Source organism: Lissotriton vulgaris, chromosome 2_1, assembly GCF_964263255.1.
Source record: "Lissotriton vulgaris chromosome 2_1, aLisVul1.2, whole genome shotgun sequence".
NCBI classification, from domain to species: domain Eukaryota; kingdom Metazoa; phylum Chordata; class Amphibia; order Caudata; family Salamandridae; genus Lissotriton; species Lissotriton vulgaris.
The window spans coordinates 456,532,350-456,553,538 of record NC_141687.1 but is presented as its reverse complement, the minus strand read 5'-3'; the positions used below and the strand labels follow the sequence as shown (position 1 = coordinate 456,553,538).

General features: G+C 42.7%; 1 protein-coding gene across 2 annotated transcripts in view; it reads left to right on the top strand.

Moving 5' to 3' along the window:
• Nucleotides 1-21,189, top strand: part of COL5A2 (collagen type V alpha 2 chain) — a 342,059-nt gene that overhangs the window by 178,605 nt on the left and 142,265 nt on the right. For both annotated transcript variants that reach the window (XM_086955351.1, XM_086955352.1), the window contains 2 exons: nt 3,781-3,885; nt 12,607-12,687. In XM_086955351.1, coding sequence (XP_086811477.1) covers nt 3,781-3,885; nt 12,607-12,687 — 186 coding nt within the window. The remainder of the gene's footprint in view (nt 1-3,780; nt 3,886-12,606; nt 12,688-21,189) is intronic.

The window sequence follows — 21,189 nt, the reverse complement described above, 5'->3', positions numbered from 1 at the left end:
TTTATAGGGAGCTTCTTTAATGGTATCCTAGTCTCAAAGATCTATAGCCTTCTCTGATTAGTTGCAAACTGGAACAAGCATGGCCTGTTGTTAGACCTGGCATCTTTGACATGGTTTCCCCTGATTATTTGCCTCTACCTCCTGTATTTTTGACGCTGTGCTGGATTATGTTGTTGCTGGTTTTGATGCCTTGGGCACTTTGCCACTGCTGATCAGTGTCAAAGTGCAAGTGGTCCCTGAGTAAGTTGTGAGTGTAATTGGTTATCCATGATTGGCATATTTGTATTACCAAGAAGTCCCTAGTAAAGTGCACTGAGTGTGCCAGGGCTTGTGACTCAAATGCTACTAGTAGGCCTGCAGCACCGATTGTGCCACCCACATGAGTAGCCCTAAAATGGTGTCTCGGGCCTGCCACCACAGTGCCTGTGTGCAGTCTGTGGACTGCCATGTAACCCTGGCCAGTGTCCCCAATGACCAGGCCTAACCCTTCTCTTTCTGTGCACATTGGACACCCCTATTGAAGGCCCAAAGTACCCCCTGGGCAGGGTGCAGTGTATGTGAAAGGTAGAGCATGTATAAGTGCAGGTGACATGCTCTGGTAGTGAATTACAGCAATTTTCGTTTTTCACTATTGTAAGGCTATCATGGGGAACGCTGTGTACAGTGGTTATCTGCATATCTTCCCACAGGAGCAAGAAAGGACATAAAAGATGGAGCTATTCAGCCTAGGGATGACCCACTCAGCCTCTGGGAGCCATCCAGCCCCTGCCACTCACAAACCAGACAGTCAATTCACAAACAGCCCATGGCACACAGAGAGGTCATACAAAAGAACTGCAACTTTCTAAAAAGTGCTGTTCTCAAACAGGATTTAAAAATCACCTTTCCTAAAAGATGTGTTATTAAATTCTGAGTTCAGGGATACGTCAGAGCGGGCCCTGGAACGGCGCTGGAAGCGGATTTAGAGTCGAGGCAGGATCTGCGTTAATCCGTGACTCAGTATGGGAAATGTCTTACACATATTCGGCAGTACTAGTGCTGTACTAATGCCATCAGTGTGCGCAGTGAAATCAGCAGCAATGTTTTACATCAATAAATCCGCATGCTTCACTGTATTATGAGCATATTTGACTTTCTTGCCAATCTGGTTCAGACATATTTAAGTGGGAATGAGTGTTCCAGAGACTGTGGCCTTCAAAACCAGAACACTGGCATTGAGACCAGCAGTGTCTCCCTCCGCAAGGGCGTCATTGACCATATTGTCTGTGAGCGAAATAGGCTGCTCAGTTTAGAAGAAAAGACAACCATAGTTAGAGTGCGGTCCCCCCTCACGTTCCTGGCACTGATAATGAGAGCTTCGCCACTGGAAACAAAGGGCCTGATATGGAGTTCAGACAACAGGTTACTCCGTCACAAACGTGATGGATATCCCGTCCACATTACTGCAAGTGTACTATACCTCATGGCAGTTGTAAAACAGGGGTGGAGTATCCGTCCCATTTGTGATGGACCCATACGACAAACTAAAGCTCTGTAAGGACCCTTCATATGCAACATGCAAAGTGCTGCTCTCCTTGCATTTAGCAGCTCTGTACTACTGGGAAAGTTTGATTTGTTTTCAACGTCTTTCAGACTCTACACCTGACCCACAAGTGACGGAAAATATTTTAATGCAGGAGGGCAAAAGAAATAACTAAATTAAAAAAGAGAAGGAAGAGATCAATTGGCATGAGGGCAAACAGAGAGACGGAGAGAAAGGAAGAGGAAGAAAAAGAGAAAGAATGAAAGAAATAGAAAAAGAAAGAAAGAGTTAAAGATGGGTGAAAAAATAAGGATAAAAAACGAAATAAAGGGAGAAACAGAGAAAATTAGTGAAGCAAGCAAAACTAAAAGTAAGTAATGCACAGATAATGAATTGGAGAGGCCTGAGACAGAAAATGAAGATAATAAAACAAGGAAGATTGAATAATAAAACACACACAAATGAAAGAATGGAATGATAGAATAAATGTAAATCTGAATGAAAAATGAAGAGAGAAATAAAGAGAAAGTGAAAGACCAAGAAAGTAAGAAAGATAACATGGGGGAGCTAAAAAATAAAACTAGAATAAGGGGAGAAGACATGGTGTTTTTTTTTCAATAAGAAAGATTAAACAAAAGAAAATGGAAGCAAAAGAAAGAAAAAGTAAGAAAGTAGTAGTGAACTCAACAAAAAAGTAAAGAAATGAAAACATGAAAGAAAGGGAGGAAAAGAAAGGAAATGAAACTTGGAGGTAGAGGAAATAATGGAGATTGAGAAAAACGTTTCAGAAATGAAAGTGAGAAAGAAACGGAGAGAAATGTATTTGACTGGACGACCTGACAGATGAAGGTAGCCAGAAGAGAGGTGGAGACAGACAGAAAAATGAGAAGTAGCGACCTAGACAGTAAAGAGATGCAAGAGGAAGGATTGGACCTGGAACAGAAACAGTGTTAAAAGAACTTGGAAAAAGGAGGACGCTTGTCTCAGGGGAGACACACATAAAGAATACAAATGAGAAGAGATGAATATTATGAAAATTAAAATTCAGAGCAAGACAAAAATAGCGCGAATGAGAAATAAGGATCATACTATGGTAGCCGAATATTCGAAGTGGAGGTTAAAGTGCAAATGAGAGGCTGAAGTGACAGAACAAGTGCAGTAAAGGTGACGCTTATGAAGAAAAGAGACCGAAGAGGTAGGACCGAAGTAAAAATGAAATGAGCAGGAAATGGAAAAGACAGAAATGAGAGAGGAATGGAGTAAGGAAAATGAGAAAATTGTTTAGGTGCAAGAGATAGACAGCTAAAGGATAAGACATCTTATAGACCCTGTAGTTTCTCACCACAGAAAATAATTGAATTGTGTTCTGCTCTGGCAGGAGTAGGAACTCATGCCTTTGCAGAAGAGAGAAGTGGGTCGCAGGGGTGGTCTTGTTTTTCATATGGGAAGTTGATGAAGAATCTAAGGTGGCCTAACATTGTTTTTGGCATGCTCTATAAAATCATGAAGACATAGTCAACTATAGTGCTAAATGACGTTTTCTCAGGCCTCGTTTTCTCTCTCTGTGGAGGGCCATGCTCTCTGCTGGTGACTATGTTAAGGACCACTGCGCTCCACATCGTGACCGGGTGGGGTAGGCTGGAGACTTCCACCTCATAGCTACAGCTCTTACAGCTAGAAGCAACAAGTGGTCTATTGGTGGACTTTAATAGTAAATATTGAATATTATCTCTAAAGGAACCAAGCCTTTTTTGGATCAAGCTTTACTAAATATTAGGTAAACCTAGCTTTTCACTGAGTCATCTAGACCAAGGCTTCCCTTTTCCCTTAGGACTTTCGCAAGACCATTGATCAGGATTGGATTAATGTACACTTCTCCAATGTAGCATAACATTGGTACCAAACTCTAAAAATACAGAAGCAAAGATGTTATTTGTCTATGTAGCTGTGGAGGTGAGCAATTTAAACACTGCGTCTTGAGTGTGCTTTATGACTTGTACTAAAGAAATAGTAAACTATGCGAACATTGACTGGGCATTGATTTAGCAGGGGAGGCTGTTCGCCGGTCATTTAGACATACCTTCTTCTGAGCTGCATGATTGTTTATATTTTAATGCAGTTACGACACACATTTCAATTGTGACGCCTTCTTCACCATAGAAAAATGAATCTTTGGTGTTCTAGTAAATGGGAATTAGAGCTGCTTTTTAGATGTAGACTTGTAGTAACTCATAAGATGTGTTTTGATTCATTTCTAGGGAGCCCGTGGTCCCCCTGGAGTAGATGGAGAACCTGGAATTCCAGGACAGCCCGGCGACCCTGGTCCTCCAGGACATCCTACGCACTCTGGACAGCCTGGACAGGTAAATATGAATTACGTGAAAAAGAAAAGAGTTACATGTTATAGATCTCATTTTACAGACAGACCTTTAAAGAGGTTTTACTGATTGCTAAGTCATCAGCAATCCACTGTTTACGGTTTGCATAATTTATTTCCAAACTCTTGTCTCAGTGTGACTTTTGCAAGTTCTTTAACTGCCTCCTGCTTACCCAATGCACATGTCATACGCCAACATCCATCACGATTTACCACTTCCCACAGGTGTACGCGCAGCCGCAAAAGAGTTATGATTCTCAACGAGGCAGAACAGGCTTTGATGGGGCTAGAATAACTACGAAAAGCTAAGCCCCATCTCAAGCTACTCTCACCAGTTGGACTCTCCCTAAACTGTGATGGTTGCTTTGCAGTCACTCACTCAGCTGCAGCCTCTGACATGCTACAGTGCAGTTTGTTTTCTGTTTTTAATACGACACCCGGGCAGGAACTATTGCACACAGTTCAGTTTTTTTAAAAATTGAAGTATGAAATGAGTTAGTGGTGGGACTGCTTTAAAATCAGTAGGCAAGGAGTGAAGTGTGGGGAGGGCCATGATTCAGGAAAGGGCATTTCTCAAGAGATTCACGATACAACCCTCAACAACTGAAACACTGAGCATACCAGGCTCAATGTATATGCAGCTATGGTCTATGATTACAGATTTTTGATATACTTGTAAATAAAGGAATCTAACCATCAATAGAACACAAAGGGTTGCATTCAAGAAGTGTAGGAACATTACAAGTTCAGAGAGTATGCATAAGAAGTGCTCTGACTTCTTTCCTGAAAGAGGACGTTGAGGGATTCAGTCTGGTTTCCTGAGGCATATAATGGTTTCACAATCCATTGCTTAAAGCATCACCTTCCTAACATCACACATTACCTCCTGTGCTCATTGAGAATGCATCGAGAAGAGTGACACCTTTTGCAACAAGATGTCCTCACAGAAGTCCTAGAGAGAATAACGCTACTGTAGTTCAAGAAGCAGATATCTTCAGGAAAATTGAATGCAGATGAATGCCTACACTACTACTGTCAGTAATTATATGTAGTCACAGATGCCTTATGAAGAATAAACTGAATAACCATTCCAAGTCTTGTGTAGGTGATTACACTGCAAACATTACAATTATGTTCAAGGCTGTGGTTACACTGACAATGATGAGATTTCATCCCAAATCAACTAAGGTTTTAGACAGGCCTGTGTGAGCCAACACGTGTGAAAATATCATCTATTTACGTTGTGAAGATCTATTTGCTCAGCAATTAATCACAATATTTAACGAGTTGGCCCTGTCAAGATTAGTAACTATGGGCTTTGGTCACAAAATGATCTAGAAAAGAAAAGACGCTGAATTCACACTCATATTTATAGATATCTGAAGAGATATTAAATACAGTTGCAAGACTGCAGTACCACTAGTCTTAGGTAGGTGTAGGGTCCTCAGAAGAAAGATTGCCTTTCAACTAGCAGGAAACAGATGTAATAAAATACAATGTTATGTCACTTCAATGAAGTCAATGATGATGTCATCAGTCCTGGAATTAGTGATGTCACTGCTGTTGTTATTTTCATGCTTAGGTGTAATGTCATCTATGAGGATATGTAGGGAAATCAAAAGGGGGGAGGAAGAGGTGGTGCTGTGTGGCACCGAGGTGGGCACGTCCTCCTCTTGCGAAAGTAACAGTAATCATAAAGGTCCACCTCGAAGAGGGTCACTGTGTATCCTGTTGTTTATGGAATACACACAATGTGTTAAAATACCCCTCACACACCAAAAGGGCCCTTGGTGTCATGCTTCATCATCGGGGTCTTCCCGCCCGGCTGCCGGACGGGGCAGTGCTGCGACAAGCAACTACGCTGGAGCACCTTTTAAATGTGGGTGCTATGTGAGTGAATTTGAGTGAGTGTCAGTGGGGTCAGGGTTGATGAAAAGTGATGTTAAAAAATACCTGGCCTAGTGATAGAAAAAACTATTTAATAAACACTGGCTGATATTATTAAAAAGGTGGTGTCGGAAAGGTTAAGCGGGTTAAAGGGCTTACTTTCCTGTGCGGGTCAACATGTTTCGGGGTGCCATGCCCCTTCGTCAGGACCGGGGTTAAATCCCCCTGTCACTCACTAATGTTTCTCCACAATAAAGTGTATATACAAAAAAGTGTGGTGGTGATCTTATTTATCAATGTGTATAGATATACATTTTATATTAATACACTTCCCTTGCTAATGCTAAGATACTGATGTAGTATGCCTGAAAGACAAGAGCACAGTATTATTAATGCGCGGATCCCACAGCGCTATTCTCTGAATTACCTGTAAGAGAAAAGGACAAACATACATATAGCAGTAATCTGGTGCTAGGGATCCCAAGGAGAGTCCATAGCTTCTATAAATATTGAGGTGATTGACTAGACATAGTTAAGCACACACACGGTTAAGCACACACACTGTTTACATGTACAGTACAGTAGGTTAAACGGGAGAGAGTCTATACTCATTTTAAAATACATACTTAGCAAGGTGAGGAACAATGCCCCATGAGCCAACTCTAGACAGAAGGGTATTTGAGGGTCCAACTGCAGGTGAGACAAAGATGGGAAAAAAAGAAGAAAAAGGGGGGTTTTTCTAGTCCCAGTATTCTGATGGTAAGTACCTTAAAAGACAACTATGGTAGTGTTACCACGTATGCCACTGTCTTTTAGTTTCTCCCTTTCGGCTATGCCGTACTTACTCAACCCCCAGCCTCGTTGTGCTTCCTCCTCCGTCCGTGGCTTCCGTGATAGTGAGGATGGAAGCTTGGGCGGGTGTTTTTATAGTAGTGTTAATTGGTAAAACAGGGCTGGTCTCATTACTTAAAGGCCTAGGACTCCGGACAGCTGTGCCAGAAAGAACGGGTTCCGAGGTCCGGTTAATGCGGTGGCCATTGTTAGCTAGTCACCGATCTTTTTTATAATGGCACAGGGAATGGTTGTTGGTTCCGATGTCCCCCGTAACTAATCGCCATGCAAATAACTCATTAAAGTTAAGTAAAAGTGGTTCAGGAGGTAAAAAACATCGTCTTTGTGCAGCCGCTGTGTGGTGAGTAATGCGCATGGGCGGAGGAGTGTTAATAATAATTGAGGGAGTGAGCCACCGAATATCCTGTTCTGTCTTGCGCATTGTGCCTCTACCGTCCATGCATGCGCGGTGATGACACACTCCACCACGCATGCGCGGACCGTTAACACTCCACCACGCATGCGCGGACCGGTAACACTCCTCCGCCCATGCGCATTACTCACCACAGAGCGGCTACACAAAGACGATGTTTTTTACCTCCCGAACCACTTTTACTTAACTTTAATGAGTTATTTGCATGGCGATTAGTTACGGGGGACATCGGAACCAACAACCATTCCCTGTGCCATTATAAAAAAGATTGGTGACTAGCTAACAATGGCCACTGCATTAACCGGACCTCGGAACCCTTTCTTTCTGGCACAGCTGTCCGGAGTCATAGGCCCTTAAGTAATTAGACCAGCCCTGTTTTACCAATTAACACTACTATAAAAACACCCGCCCAAGCTTCCATCCTCACTATCACCGAAGCCACGGACGGAGGAGGAAGCACAACGAGGCTGGGGGTTGAGTAAGTACGGCATAGCCGAAAGGGAGAAACTAAAAGACAGTGGCATACGTGGTAACACTACCATAGTTGTCTTTTAAGGTACTTACCATCAGAATACTGGGACTAGAAAAACCCCCCTTTTTCTTCTTTTTTTCCCATCTTTGTCTCACCTGCAGTTGGACCCTCAAATACCCTTCTGTCTAGAGTTGGCTCATGGGGCATTGTTCCTCACCTTGCTAAGTATGTATTTTAAAATGAGTATAGACTCTCTCCAGTTTAACCTACTGTACTGTACATGTAAACAGTGTGTGTGCTTAACCGTGTGTGTGCTTAACTATGTCTAGTCAATCACCTCAATAATTATAGAAACTATGGACTCTCCTCTGGGATCCCTAGCACAAGATTACTGCTATATGTATGTTTGTCCTTTTCTCTTACAGGTAATTCAGAGAATAGCGCTGTGGGATCCGCGCATTAATAATACTGTGCTCTTGTCTTTCAGGCATACTACATCAGTATCTTAGCATTAGCAAGGGAAGTGTATTAATATAAAATGTATATCTATACACATCGATAAATAGGATCACCACCACACTTTTTGTACATACACTTTATTGTGGAGAAACATTAGTGAGTGACAGGGGGATCTGACCCCGGTCCTAACGAAGGGGCATGGCGCCCGAAACATGTTGACCCTCACAGGAAAGTAAGCCCATTAACCCGCTTAACCTTTTCGACACCACCTTTTTAATAATACCAGCCAGTGTTTATTAAATAGTTTTTTCTATCACTAGGCCAGGTATTTTTTAACATCACTTTTCATCACCCCTGACCCCACTGACACTCACTCAAATTCACTCACATAGCACCACATTTAAAAGGTGCTCCAGCGTAGTCGCTTGTCGCAGCACTGCCCCGTCCAGCAGCCGGGCGGGAAGACCCCGATGATGAAGCATGACACCAAGGGCCCTTTTGGTGTGTGAGGGGTATTTTAACACATTGTGTGTATTCCATAAACAACAGGATACACACTGACCTTCTTCGAGGTGGACCTTTCTGATTACTGTATCTATGAGGATATGTCACCATGCGCAGTCCATTGAAACATGGGAGGTGTGGCTGAGTAGCTAATCATAGATATGAAATGTCAATATTTTAAGTTGTGAATTGCATCCAAACGTTTCATCAATTGAAGATTTTTAAGGGAATATTTGTTAGGTTTTGTGAAACAGTTTGATTTGCCATGCTAGTGGATCACAGTAAAGTTCCTTCAAAGTTTTCTGTGAATTTCTTGAGTGTTCTAATGATGAAAATAGGATTCTAAATGCATTCTTTCATTGGGCATGTTCATTCTCCATTGCATATCTGAAATGAGATGAGAGAAGGAGCTAAAGGACTTCCTCTTAGAACTCTCCCTGGGTCTGTAAAGACCCGACTGAAGCAAGGAAAAAGTACCCATGCCTGACAGGAGCCATGATGTTTTAACACATCTGCTGCTGACTACAGTGGTAATGCTCAGAGGCTAGAAGAATCTACTGACCAAATCGTGAGATGGAGAGTGCAGAGGTAGTTTTGCTGTTTGTCATGTATAGTTTCACATATTTTGAGACAATAGGGTACACAGGCTGTGGTACTAGCGAATGGCTTGGAGGGGGAGGTATGCATGTTAAGCATGGTTACCTTGTGCCTTGTTCTCTGGGGCGAACAGTTACAAAGACTGTCACAAGAAACACAGACCCTCTGCACTTATAGCTGCCTTACTCACCTGGGAAGCCAGAATCTTACAACTGTCGAGTGCCCCCAATTTGAGAGACCTACAACAGTATATCTGGGCATTCCTCCCCCCTACCATCTCACTAGCCTGATATTCCTCACCCAGTATTGCGTATATGGGTAATTCCAAGGCTGGAATACGCAGACCTGGCTGTGGAGATGCTAGGGCTACAGGCATTTAATGACCTGCCCCAGACTGCCCTCTTTCTGCACAAAGGGAGTGGACTTGTAAAAGCTACCCTGGGATCCTCCCCATGCCATGCACCAAAAACCCTATCCCCATCTTCAGGTACAACCAGGATTCCACCAGCTGCAATTTACTAGCTGTTAAAAGGGGGCGGTAATGTTATGTTTTGTTATCTCATTTGTAAAGTACCAGTGAAAAGAGTAGAGCTCCTAGTAGATGAGCGATATTATGATTGCCTGAAGAACTACATTTTAATTTTTCCAGACGATAGTCTTGAACCGTTCTTGCCTTAACTCAGCATGGAGGGAGCTCCACAGTTTTGCGGCCCAATAGCTGAAGGCGAGACCTCCCATGTGTGCTGGGGTTTCCTGGGAACTATAACCAGTGCAGCACCCATTGTCCTCAGATGATGAGTAGGATTGTAAGGTTTAATTAGAAGGTTAGGTAACAGGAGCCCCTGGAGTTCATAGTCCTGTAGCACAAGCAAAGTTCTTAGAAAGCGATTCTTTCCCTCATCGGGTGCCAATGTATGTATGTATGTATGTATGTATTTTAATGCTTGTTAAGCGCAGCGGCCAATGAATGTATCTCAGAGCATAACCCCCACTTTAAGCAGCATTCTAGCTTCAGCATTCTGAAAGTGTTGAAGAGCTCTTATGCAGGCTTGGGAAGCACCCAGGTATAGCACATTGCCGTATTCTAGCCTGGATACAAGTAAAGCTTGGACTACTGCCTTTTTGGCCTCGTCTGCGAATAATCCTTACAAAAGATCTTTAAGATGCCGAAACAAACCCGTACCAGGTTGACTATCTGATGATCAAGAGCAAGATTAATGTCTAACTAAATTCCGAGGTTTTTGATCTTGGATTTTGGGTTGGGATAGGACCCAGCACATCTGGCCACCATGTAGTGGATCAGATAGTGGGCTGTTTCCTCACAATAACACCTCTGTTTTTTCACCATTGGTTTAGGACCACCGCAGTCTACTTACTAGGTAATTCCTGAAATTAGTTGCAGTGATGCCCTCATCCAGACATCGGGAGATGGTTAACTGGGTGCCATCACCATACAACATGATTTTGAAACCAAAGCCATCCATCACATCCAGAAAAGGGTGCATGTATATATTAATCAGGGTCGGACTAAGTGCCGAACCTTGTGGCACCCGCTACCGTAATGAGAAGATCTATCTAACCAAAAACTTTTGGATTACCTGGTTCAATTCTGGAGAAAATTGGCTGTCCAACTTGAGGCTACACCCTGAACACCGAAACCCTACAACTGTGGTCAAGAAGAAGGCTCTGAGACATAGGGCCCCATTAGGATGGCGGGCAGATTGCGCCCACCGGGCCGGCGGTAGTCAACTCTGGCCCGGCGGGAGCGATCTGCCCACCATCCTTGCAGCAAAGACCCCCCAGCCATATTACAATGGCTGGGGGGTCCCCGGCGGACAGAAAGACCGTCTGCTGCTTTTCCGCCCGGTCGACAAGTCGACTAGGCGGAAAAGGGTTCAATTTAGTCAGCCATATTACAATGTGGCTGTGAACATGCCTTTCAGTGGCAGGCATGCGGTGTCTGCTTGCGGGGGCCCGTTGTGGGCCCCAAGGGACTCCAGGCAGTGGGGGGTGCACATGGGGGGTACCTATGGTACCCCCCTGTCTTTCAGTGAACTACGTGGCAGGCACCGCACAGTGCCTGTCACGTTGTGCTTTGAAACGCACACCCAGCATTGTGGCATTGCGGCGGGCGGTGCTCTCTGCACCGCCCACCGCAATGTTGCAAATGCGCGATGCGCCCGCCAGTGTGGCGGGCGCTTCCTAATCTGGAGTGCGGAACCCTCAGCGGGTGGTCCCGTTTCCCGAGGTCCGCACGCCATACTAATGGGGCCCATAGTGTTGAAGGCTACACTCAGATCTAGCAAGACCAGGGCAGCTGTCTTACCCTCATCAGCCATGAGTCTTAAATGTTACGCCGCAAGCAGGAGTGTGGATTCAGTATTTTGGTGGGGTCAAAACGCTTATTGGGTCTTTGTAAAGATCTTTTCTCTCTCCACATATTTTAACATTTGCTAATTGACATGCTTCTCAGCTATTTTAGCAAAAAAAGGAAGCCGAGAAATAGGTCTGAAATTTTCAGGTTTGGCCTAATCTAAGGATGGTTTTTTTAAGGAGGGGGACCTCTGCCGCATGCTTCCACTGAGAGGGAATCTGGGCAGTTGTAAAAGACTGATTGAGTAGCTCACATAGAACAGGTAGAATAGCTTCCATACCTAAATCCAATCTATTAGGTGAGTCAGGATCAAAACGGTAACCTGATTTAATTTTAGAAATGAGAGATTGGAGTTCTGGGATGGAAAGAGTTGAAATATGGGAAAAAGTCTCCAAAAAGTCAGATGAGAAGACCATGGACCACACGGTGCGACTTCTCTAACTTTTTGTGGAAAGGAGGTGAAGATATTTTCTATTGTATTAGAAAAGAACTGAACACTGTTACAGGATTCCTCAGAAGAAGTAGTGACTGCAGAAATATACTTTAAATAAGAGAACAGTTTTACTAACTTAAAAATGTCAAGTGGAGAGTTCTTGGAGAGCTCAACCTTTTGAATAAAAAATGGACTTCACGTACATCGGATTGAGACATGGTATTGTTTTAAGGCCTTGCAATAAATATCTTTATCTGTAGATTTGTAATTTTTATGCCAAAAGCGTTCAAGACGTTGACAAGATTTCTTCTGGGACCAGAGTAGGGGACACGTGGAAAGACACACTAAAACTTATTCTGCAGTTTTCTCCCCTTTTCAGGGTCATTATCTCATAATGGTCGGGTACTAGTGCTGGAATACTGGCAAGAACCATAAATTACAGCCATACTCTGAATTTCCACATTTGCATTAGTCAATAGGAGGAAATAAAGGGAAGGTTTTTCCCATTTCTACATCAGACATCCACACACTGGTCTAAAGCTGAAAAGTAGACATATGTTGTACAAGCAGATTAAAATTCACATATTTTTGCTAGAATGATACATGCATTTTGTGAATTTACTACTAAGGATATTTGATAAGGATTTTTTAATGTTTAGAATAACCTTTGTTATAATTTCAGTTTTTGAAAAAAACCTTTTCATGTTTATTTTACAGCCATTTTCAGCACACATGCAAGGCGGCTTTGATGAGAAATCTGGACTTGGCTCTCAAATGGGACTGATGCCTGGATCAGTGGTAAGTCAATTCCTTGGTGATGAAGATTGACTATTGCAATGAGGTATATCAAAATGCTCATCGGCATGTCATAAATAAGTTGCAAGTACTGCAAAATGCAGCTGCTCAGCTTCTGTTTAAAATTCCCAAATACCAGTCCATTTCAAAGTTGTAAGAGCATTACACTGGCTTCTAGTCAGACACAGAATTATCTTTAAAGTACTCTGTATCATGCTCAAAGCACTGCATGACCATGGTCCATACTTTCTTAGGAAAAGCTTTAACTGGTGCACGCCAGGCAGGTCTCTTCAATCAGCATGTGCTAAACTCATAGCAGTGCCTAGATTTCCCCGCTTGTCTGGGGTGGTAAAAGGCTTTGTGCTGGAAGCTGCAAGGGCTTGGAATACACTCCCATTAGACATTAACCCCTTCGAAGCTAATGACGAGCTGGGCTCGTCATGGCGCTTACCTGCCGTGCGCGGATGACAACGCCAGCTCGTCATGAAATAATGTAAAACAACAATTTGCAGCACAGGAGGGGAAAACGCCTAGCAGCCATGTGGTTAAAGCCATGCCTAATCTGCTGGCCTTCCGGAAGGCTGTTTTTTCTCTGCACAATAATTCTTACACTGTGGGGCATCTTCATCTCTGTAAATGCAGCTAGCGCCAAGATGCCTTTTTAGGTAATCAAGAGTCATATAAAAATAATAACAACATAAGAAGCTTTTAATCCTCAGTCGTTTGTGAAATTACCTCTACATGTATTCAAATATGTTTGAACTATTCTGTGTGTCACATACAGCCTTTGGTATAGGCTTTATTACAAACAAACATCAATGTAGCTATATCGTTATATTTGGTTAAGAATAAATCAAGGGACTTGGTGTAGTCTATGTGATTTTTGCATACGTTTTTCACTAATGTTTCTTAATTTTTGGTTCTCATAGTAATCAGCGGGCTTGAAAGATTTGATTTGATAATTTGTTGAATAACTTGCAACCCAGAACAACGCTGATCACAAAGCGTGGCCATTGTAGACGAGAAGTTAGGAAGGGATTTAATAAAAAAAGTCCATCTTATCCTCAATGTCATGTCGATAAGAGTCGGGCTCAATTGTTAAAAATGTTACCTCGATGAAGAATTGCTGTTTTAGGTCCTATTTAAACAAGCATTGGCATAACCAATAAGTCTCGCCTTTGGGACTGTATAAGTGTTTAGTCAGAGCTGTTGGCTTTGCCACAAACTCCATCGCTGCCGGGCCCAATCATATGCCTCCCATTAACTCAACATTTCTGTTTAATATTTTTTCCTCTTCAACCGTATTATTAAATTAGTGAAAACTACAGTGGATGCAGAGGCCACTTTAATTTTAAGATGCTCGTTTTACATTTCATACGGATTGCGGCGGGCCCTAGATTTTTGGTAGGTTCTCTGTTCGCCTCCAGTCGGTCTGTAGCTGAGCCTCTTCCACCAGCCAACAAGGCTGAGTTCTTCCCTGGGCAGCCACTGCAAGATTCGATTTTTGGAAAATCTGCTGGCATATGGTGTGTGTAAAAGAGTTGTGGTAGGCAGAAGGCCAGTCCTGTGTTATGGTCAAGAATTGCAGTTACCTGGAAAACTCAATATGGAACACCGTACTCACTAGACTGGACCTGGTCTGCTCACGGACAGCCCCAAAGACTAATCTTCGTAGGCAAACTCACAGACACAATGTCTGCAGGGAAAAGCTCCACAATGCCAAGGAATCAAAGGAAATCTTCTATATTAAAAAAAATGCAGAACATTCAAGAGTTGATCAGTGATGGACTGGGAACAGGTGACTCCTGTCCAGATCCAACAGAGCCTGACCAGTGCAGTCCAACCACAATTAATTTCGTCTGAGTTGTTTCCATTCCTATTCCAAGGGACACCATGAAACAGGGTGGCCCACACGGATGTATGACGTTACAACGCATACTTTTACAACGCCTACCATTACAACACAATTTTTACACCGCAACATCCATTACAACGCATACCATTACAACGCATGCCATTACAACAAAATCTTTGAAACTACCTTTACAACGCATTCCACTACAACGCATACTACATTTACAACGCATACCATTAAAACGCATAACATTACATTGCATGTAAGGCAGTGGTTCCCAAACTTTTGACTCCCGAGGACCCCCATTGAGTTACCACTGGAAGCCGGGGACCCCCAAGCAATTTGTATGAGTTAAATTTCAAACATTAAAACAGTAATTTGAAAAAAATAGACACTTGTGCACAAAACAAATACTCAAAGTACAAGGATTTTGGGGCCAGATGTACGACCATTTCATTTAGCGCCTCGCAATTGGTGACACATTGCGAGTGGCAAATTGCGAGTCGCTAAATGAAATGTACAACAGTGTGTTTAACACTGTTTGGGATTCCCAATGGGGTCGCAAATTGCGAGGTTCTATAATATTATTGAGCCTCTCGCAATTTGCAAGCCCATTGGGAATGCCAGCCCTCCCAGCGATGGTGGCCTGCAGGGCTCTGCAAGCCACCATGTCTCGAACTGCTTTTAAATAAAGCAGTTTTAAAAAAAATGAAGCCTGTTTACCATGCATTTAAAAAAAAAGAAAATGAAACGTTTTCTTTTCATTGTCTAAGGGCAGGCAGAGGTCCCTGGGACCACTGCCTGCCCTTAAAAAATTATTTTGCATGCATTTGCAAAGGGGAAGGGGTCCCCTAGGGACCCCTTCCCATTTGCGAATGCATTACCATCTACTTGAAGTAGGTGGTAATTGTGACTATTTTGCGACCACAAACATTTGTACATGGTTTTGAGACTCGCTATTTGTTAAGGGAATGCCCCTTCCAAATAGCAAGTTGCAAAACCTATTTAGAGAGTCGCAAACAAATTGCGACTCGCGAAATAGGCTATGTACATGGCCCAATAGGTTTTTGCATTCGCAAACGGGTTCGCGAACCCGTTCGCGCATATAAAAACAGATTGTACATCTGGCCCTTAGTTTTTTATATTGAAGTAATAGGCCCTCTGTCACATGTATTTCATTTGTTTTATAGCATTTCTCATACCATGGTAGGATGTCAGAGCACTTTACATCACACACATATGGAGACATTGAATCATACATGTAAATCAGTGTGTATATAAAATGTTTAAAGAGTGCTTGGTCTGGAAAAGCACAAACTCAGGATTCAGAACATAACACAGTGGCTATCATTGACTTTAACATTAAAAATGTATTTCCACCCAAATATCTCTTTTAAGCAGCATCAGAATAATTAATAACTGGGACAAAATATAAGTTACTAACTGGTACCATGCAGTTTGCAAGCAGCTCTTTGATGACAGTTTATAGGTCCCTCTGCTAGGTTACGATTGTCACTTATGAAGTGCACAGTAACAAAAGAATCTCTGTGACAAAAGCAGTAACCGCACACATAGGCACATAAAATACTGCTTTTTAAGATGCATTTTATACGTTCTGTGCAGTAGGCACATTAACTCTCTGTGCTACATTAGTTAAATCAAAGCTGCCACTGAACAAAACTCTCCTCACTCACCAGCAGGTACATTAATCACTGGCATTCTCTTGACACTTGTATTGTTGCTGGAAAGCTGCTAATTATACAAGAAAGTTTCTGTGCTTTTAAAACTGTTGCCTACGGACCCCCTGGGAATGTGTCACGGACCCCTGGGGGTCCGCGGACCACAGTTTGGGAAACACTGCATGTAAGGTAAGTATTGGATAGTCTAGGGGTAAAAATTACTATTCTAACTCCAGGGGGTGCAACAGTAGGGTAAGTGTTGGATAGTGTAGGGGTTAAAATTACTATTCTAACTCCAGGGGGTGCAACAGTAGGGTAAGTGTTGGATAGTGTAGGGGTAAAAATTACTATTCTAACTCCAGGGGGTGCAACAGTAGGGTAAGTGTTGGAAAGTGTAAGGGTACTATGTGTTGTAATGCTATGCGTTGCAATGGTATGCGTTGTAATGACTGCGTTGTAATGGCATGCGTTGTAGTGGTGTGCGTTTGTAGTGTCATGCGTTGTTATGGTTGCGTTGTAAATGCATGCGTTGTAATGGATGTTGCGTTGTAAAAGTTTCGTTGTAATGGTAGTGCGGTGTAAAAGTTGCGTTGTAAAGGTTGTTTCCCGGCGCACACCTTTTGAGGGAGAGGGAAACACAGATTTTCTTTCAATTGGTCTATTTCTCCTATGGCACAGACAAGGTAAAAACAAATGAATGGAATGCTACTGGGGATACATTTCGCTGCTTTGGATTGAATTGCTGGTCACTGGTGACGTAAGGCCTGGTCAACAGTGGCTAGTAGCATGGTTATCAGATGTCTTAGGCTCATTCAAGTTGGAGATGTGCATTGTACACAGCCCTCTATCTCCAGCAAACATCAACAAAATACCTTCCATAAGTACTCAAAGAATGGTGAGCGGGAGTTAAGTCTTGTGCTGCCACAGGCAGGGCGCAGGTGACTCGATCTCCTGGGGTTGAATTAAAACTGCCACTGCGGTGCACAACATCACACATTATGCAATAAAATACACTTTGGGTTCCAAGCACTTGTAAGAACATGAGCTTTGACCACTTATGTCTTGGAACATGCTACTTACCACTATCGAGTCTCAAGCCTGACTACAGTTCTGCTGCTGTACAGGGGATTCACCGCCAAGCCAATTCCTATGAAAGGACGGGAGGGCTGAGGTGGAATCAATCACTTCAAGCTGTCTGGATGATTTCCCATTGGTCAGTTTACTTCAATGATTGAGGTCAAATTCTAGCCACCTCTACCTGCCTTTGGACTGGCACTGCGGCCTGTGGTGTCTGGAATAAGCACTGCACACCACTGTCAGCTTTATAAATTACTTCAAATAAAACCAGCCCTGTAGGAGAAGTGCACAAGGACACCATAAACAGTATTCTTAGCACTGAACACAAGGCATAATGATGGGGTAGGGCCCTGCTATCTGGAAAAAAACACACAGTCACCTCACCACGTGCTGAGGGTTAGGAAACTGCAGCCCAATGGAGTCAAACGTGGGGTTGAATTCTGGCTCCAGCTTTAGCAGCAAGGCCATGGCTGAGGACATGCTGGGATAGGGACGAGCAATATGTCACAAAAACAACAGGACAATAAATCCGGGCACCAGGACAACGGAGAAAGGGAATTATGTGTAAAGACCACAGAAAGCAAGCTAATGGCTGTGTCAGTCGGGTAGGGTCTGGGCAACAGACCGGCAGGTGGGAGGAGGGAATGAGATGGTAAACAGAAAAGAAGGCAGGGGTGGGCGGGTCGGCCAGCTCTGTACAGACTGGACTAGGCGGTTCCACCATTTTTCACTCCTATGATGTATTTATTCCACCGTTTGCAGTCTGTCCTGGGAGAAGAGAATACTGCAACCTAATGCCAGGCAAAGCCTGTTATCGGCTGTACAATTCACCAATGAAATATGCTGGTGAACAGCAGAAACGAGATGCTGCAGCTGCACTATAGAGGCACCATTTCAAAACAGCCAAACGGAGAAAAATATAAAGCAAAAATTAAGCTGCAATACCTTAATAAATACAATGAAAGTAAACAGATGCACTCATAAAACAGTCCATCAACATACCCCCAAAAAAAGACAGCATAAACACAAATGGAAAAAAACCTACAGAGAAAGGAGACTAGTATTAGGCCAACAGTCCAGGGGAGGGAACTAGTCATGAGAAGGAGGGACATAAAGTAAAACAAACAACATAGAAGCAGACTTTTCAGAACGACTTGCACATTAACAAATCAGCAGCGTGGGGCGGAATAAAAGCACACATAGTGAATACAGCATGTTTCAAAGACACTGCATGCGTGCTGCCTAGGGTCAACTTAAAAATTGAGGGCCTAATTTATCAAGGCCTGCAACTCTTTTAGGCCGCTGTTGCTTCAATTTTTGTGATGCTACAGCAGCGTGAATAATGCGCCATGATGCACTATATTTACAAAGCGACGCATTTAAGCAGATACGTCACTTTTTAAAGGCCTGCGCTATGAATGCTAAAATGAACTTGTGTCAGGTATAATGTTTGTAGGATAGACATTTCACTGCAATAAAGGGTCATAGAAGTAGAGCAGTGAGACACTTCTAGGACACTACTGCGTCAATATCTTATGCCTGCCTCACAGCAGGCGTAAGACTGACGCAGGCCCTTTCACATTGGGCTTGCTCCATGTGAAAGAACACATTGCTGGAGTTGTGTCTGTTTTCAGACACACCCCAGCATTGCGTCACTTTTGTGCCTACAGTAATGCTGACGTATCTGTAACTCCTTGCCAAATGGTGGGCCATACATTAAATACGGTGCATCCGTGGTGTCGCAAGGAGAGCGCAGTACAAACTGTTGCATCGCTGTTTTCACACAGCGATGCAAGAGTTTTCATAAATGAGAGCCTAAGGGCTGAAGGAGAAGCTTGCTGTCATTTTGAATACTTGCTTCAATTTCTCTGATTCAGACCTGCTCATTTCTTGGTGTTTCAACAAAGAAATGTAACTGTTTTGGGGAGCAATTCTCTGAACAGCTGTTCCATCCAGAACACAGCCTGAAGCTTTCATGAGTTTGAACTTCTGGTATAGTCTAGGGTGACAGGCTTCCCCAAAATTAGTTGGAAACTGAAAGTGAAATCCTTGTAACTGAGTTTGTATTCAATTTCATAATGTTTTAAAATTGAGAATGACTTTCACAGATTCTACAACATAAATGATCATTAGTAACTAGTGAATGAACCTAACAACACCAAGAGTGTGACTAAAACTAGTACATTGGTTACAATTTATTGCACTTGGTAACAATGCTTCATTTTTAAAAGCTCCTACATCTTGAATATGTTGATGCACATTTGTAAGGAGCGGAATGTCCCTCATTAATGTTTAGCCACCATTTCATTGGCTGCAGGTCCTGATTTGCAACTGGGATCTGCAGTAATTTGAGTGACGGGCACTCAGGGTGGATTACTGCACTCACAACTTCAGCTTGGACCTCCATGTATATCAAATCAGTAGGCATGCTCAGTGCTATGCTATGCATTTGTTCCCATCCACTAACCTGGGCATGGTGATAGGGTGACCAGATCTTGAGAACCAAAAACAGGGACATTTTGGAAAAATAGAAGGACTACAATTTTTAATCCCCGGAATGGCGCCGAATTACAGCTCTCATCAACATAGGATCACAGAAGATGCATTAAGAAAATAAATGAAATGTAATTTCTACAACAACATCATACCTATTAATAACATTGCTTACTTATAACAGCTGCTAACTAGCACAGCTTTAAAACATACCAAAAAGTGCTTCTCACTGTTTTCAGTTGACCCCCTCTAAAAACTGGGACATGAGCCACAATTTCCAAAATCTGCTGGGACAGATGGTGAAAATCAGATCTGTGTGGGCAAATCCAGGACGTTTGGTCACCCTACATGGTGACCAAATCTTCTGAGGTCACAAGACTACAATCCGCTTACCCATATTAGACATGGGAGGAGTATTGATATGCATGGACCATAAAGAGAATACATGTGCGTGCCTACTATTAATTAACCTATGTTCCTAGGGAATGGGAATGTAAATCTGAACTCCAATAATTATGTAGCTCCAGAGTCTTGGAGAAAGGTGCAAACAACTCAGATTGGTGTTCTTTCTGTCCACATCCTGTATTGCCCCCAGGATCATCATCGACCCCGCTTTAGCAGCTACAGCTGGGAGTGAGGTTCTTGATGGGCCTCTTCTCTGTGTATCTCCCCAGACAACGGTATCCTAAATAATCTGAAAAGGTGGGAAATGCATATTTTTCTTATCTGCGCAAGTGCAGAGCAGTTTAAAAACTGAATTGTGAATTGGGCCCTAATTTGAGTTATCATAAACATGAACGCTTGTAGGGAACAATATTGTGAGCTACCGAGTTGGTTACCTTTATTTTATGGATATGTCAGTCTAAATGCAAATCAAATTCAATAACAGAAAAGCCTCATATTAAATATACAATATGACTTTTTCTTTTTACAACACGCAAAGGTTGCGTACCTTCTTCGGTAAGAATTGTAATTTATTGTTATAACCTCAGGTGCACTTTCTAAAATCCTGTCATCCAGTAATGGGAGTGTTGTATACCTACCTACACACAAATCCCAACACGTGAGATATTTTGCAAACATTTTGAAGGCGACTACATAAATGATTAGAATAACATTTATGAAGAGGCTCACTTAAGAGTGCATGCCATTTTGAACAATTTTTCTATTAATCTACGTTTTCCACTTTCCCACCACAGTTCTGATTCTCATAACATGTAAAAGGGCTTTCATAGTCATTGGAGACTGAGTCTATGGAAAACACATTTTATAATGCACTAGGGGCAGATTCACAAAACTTTTGGCAGTCATAATTGTTGTTTGTAGCAGGAACAAACAGACTTTAAGTCCCAAATCTAAAATCATTGTCTCAGTATGTGAAGAATCAGTGGGGCATATTTA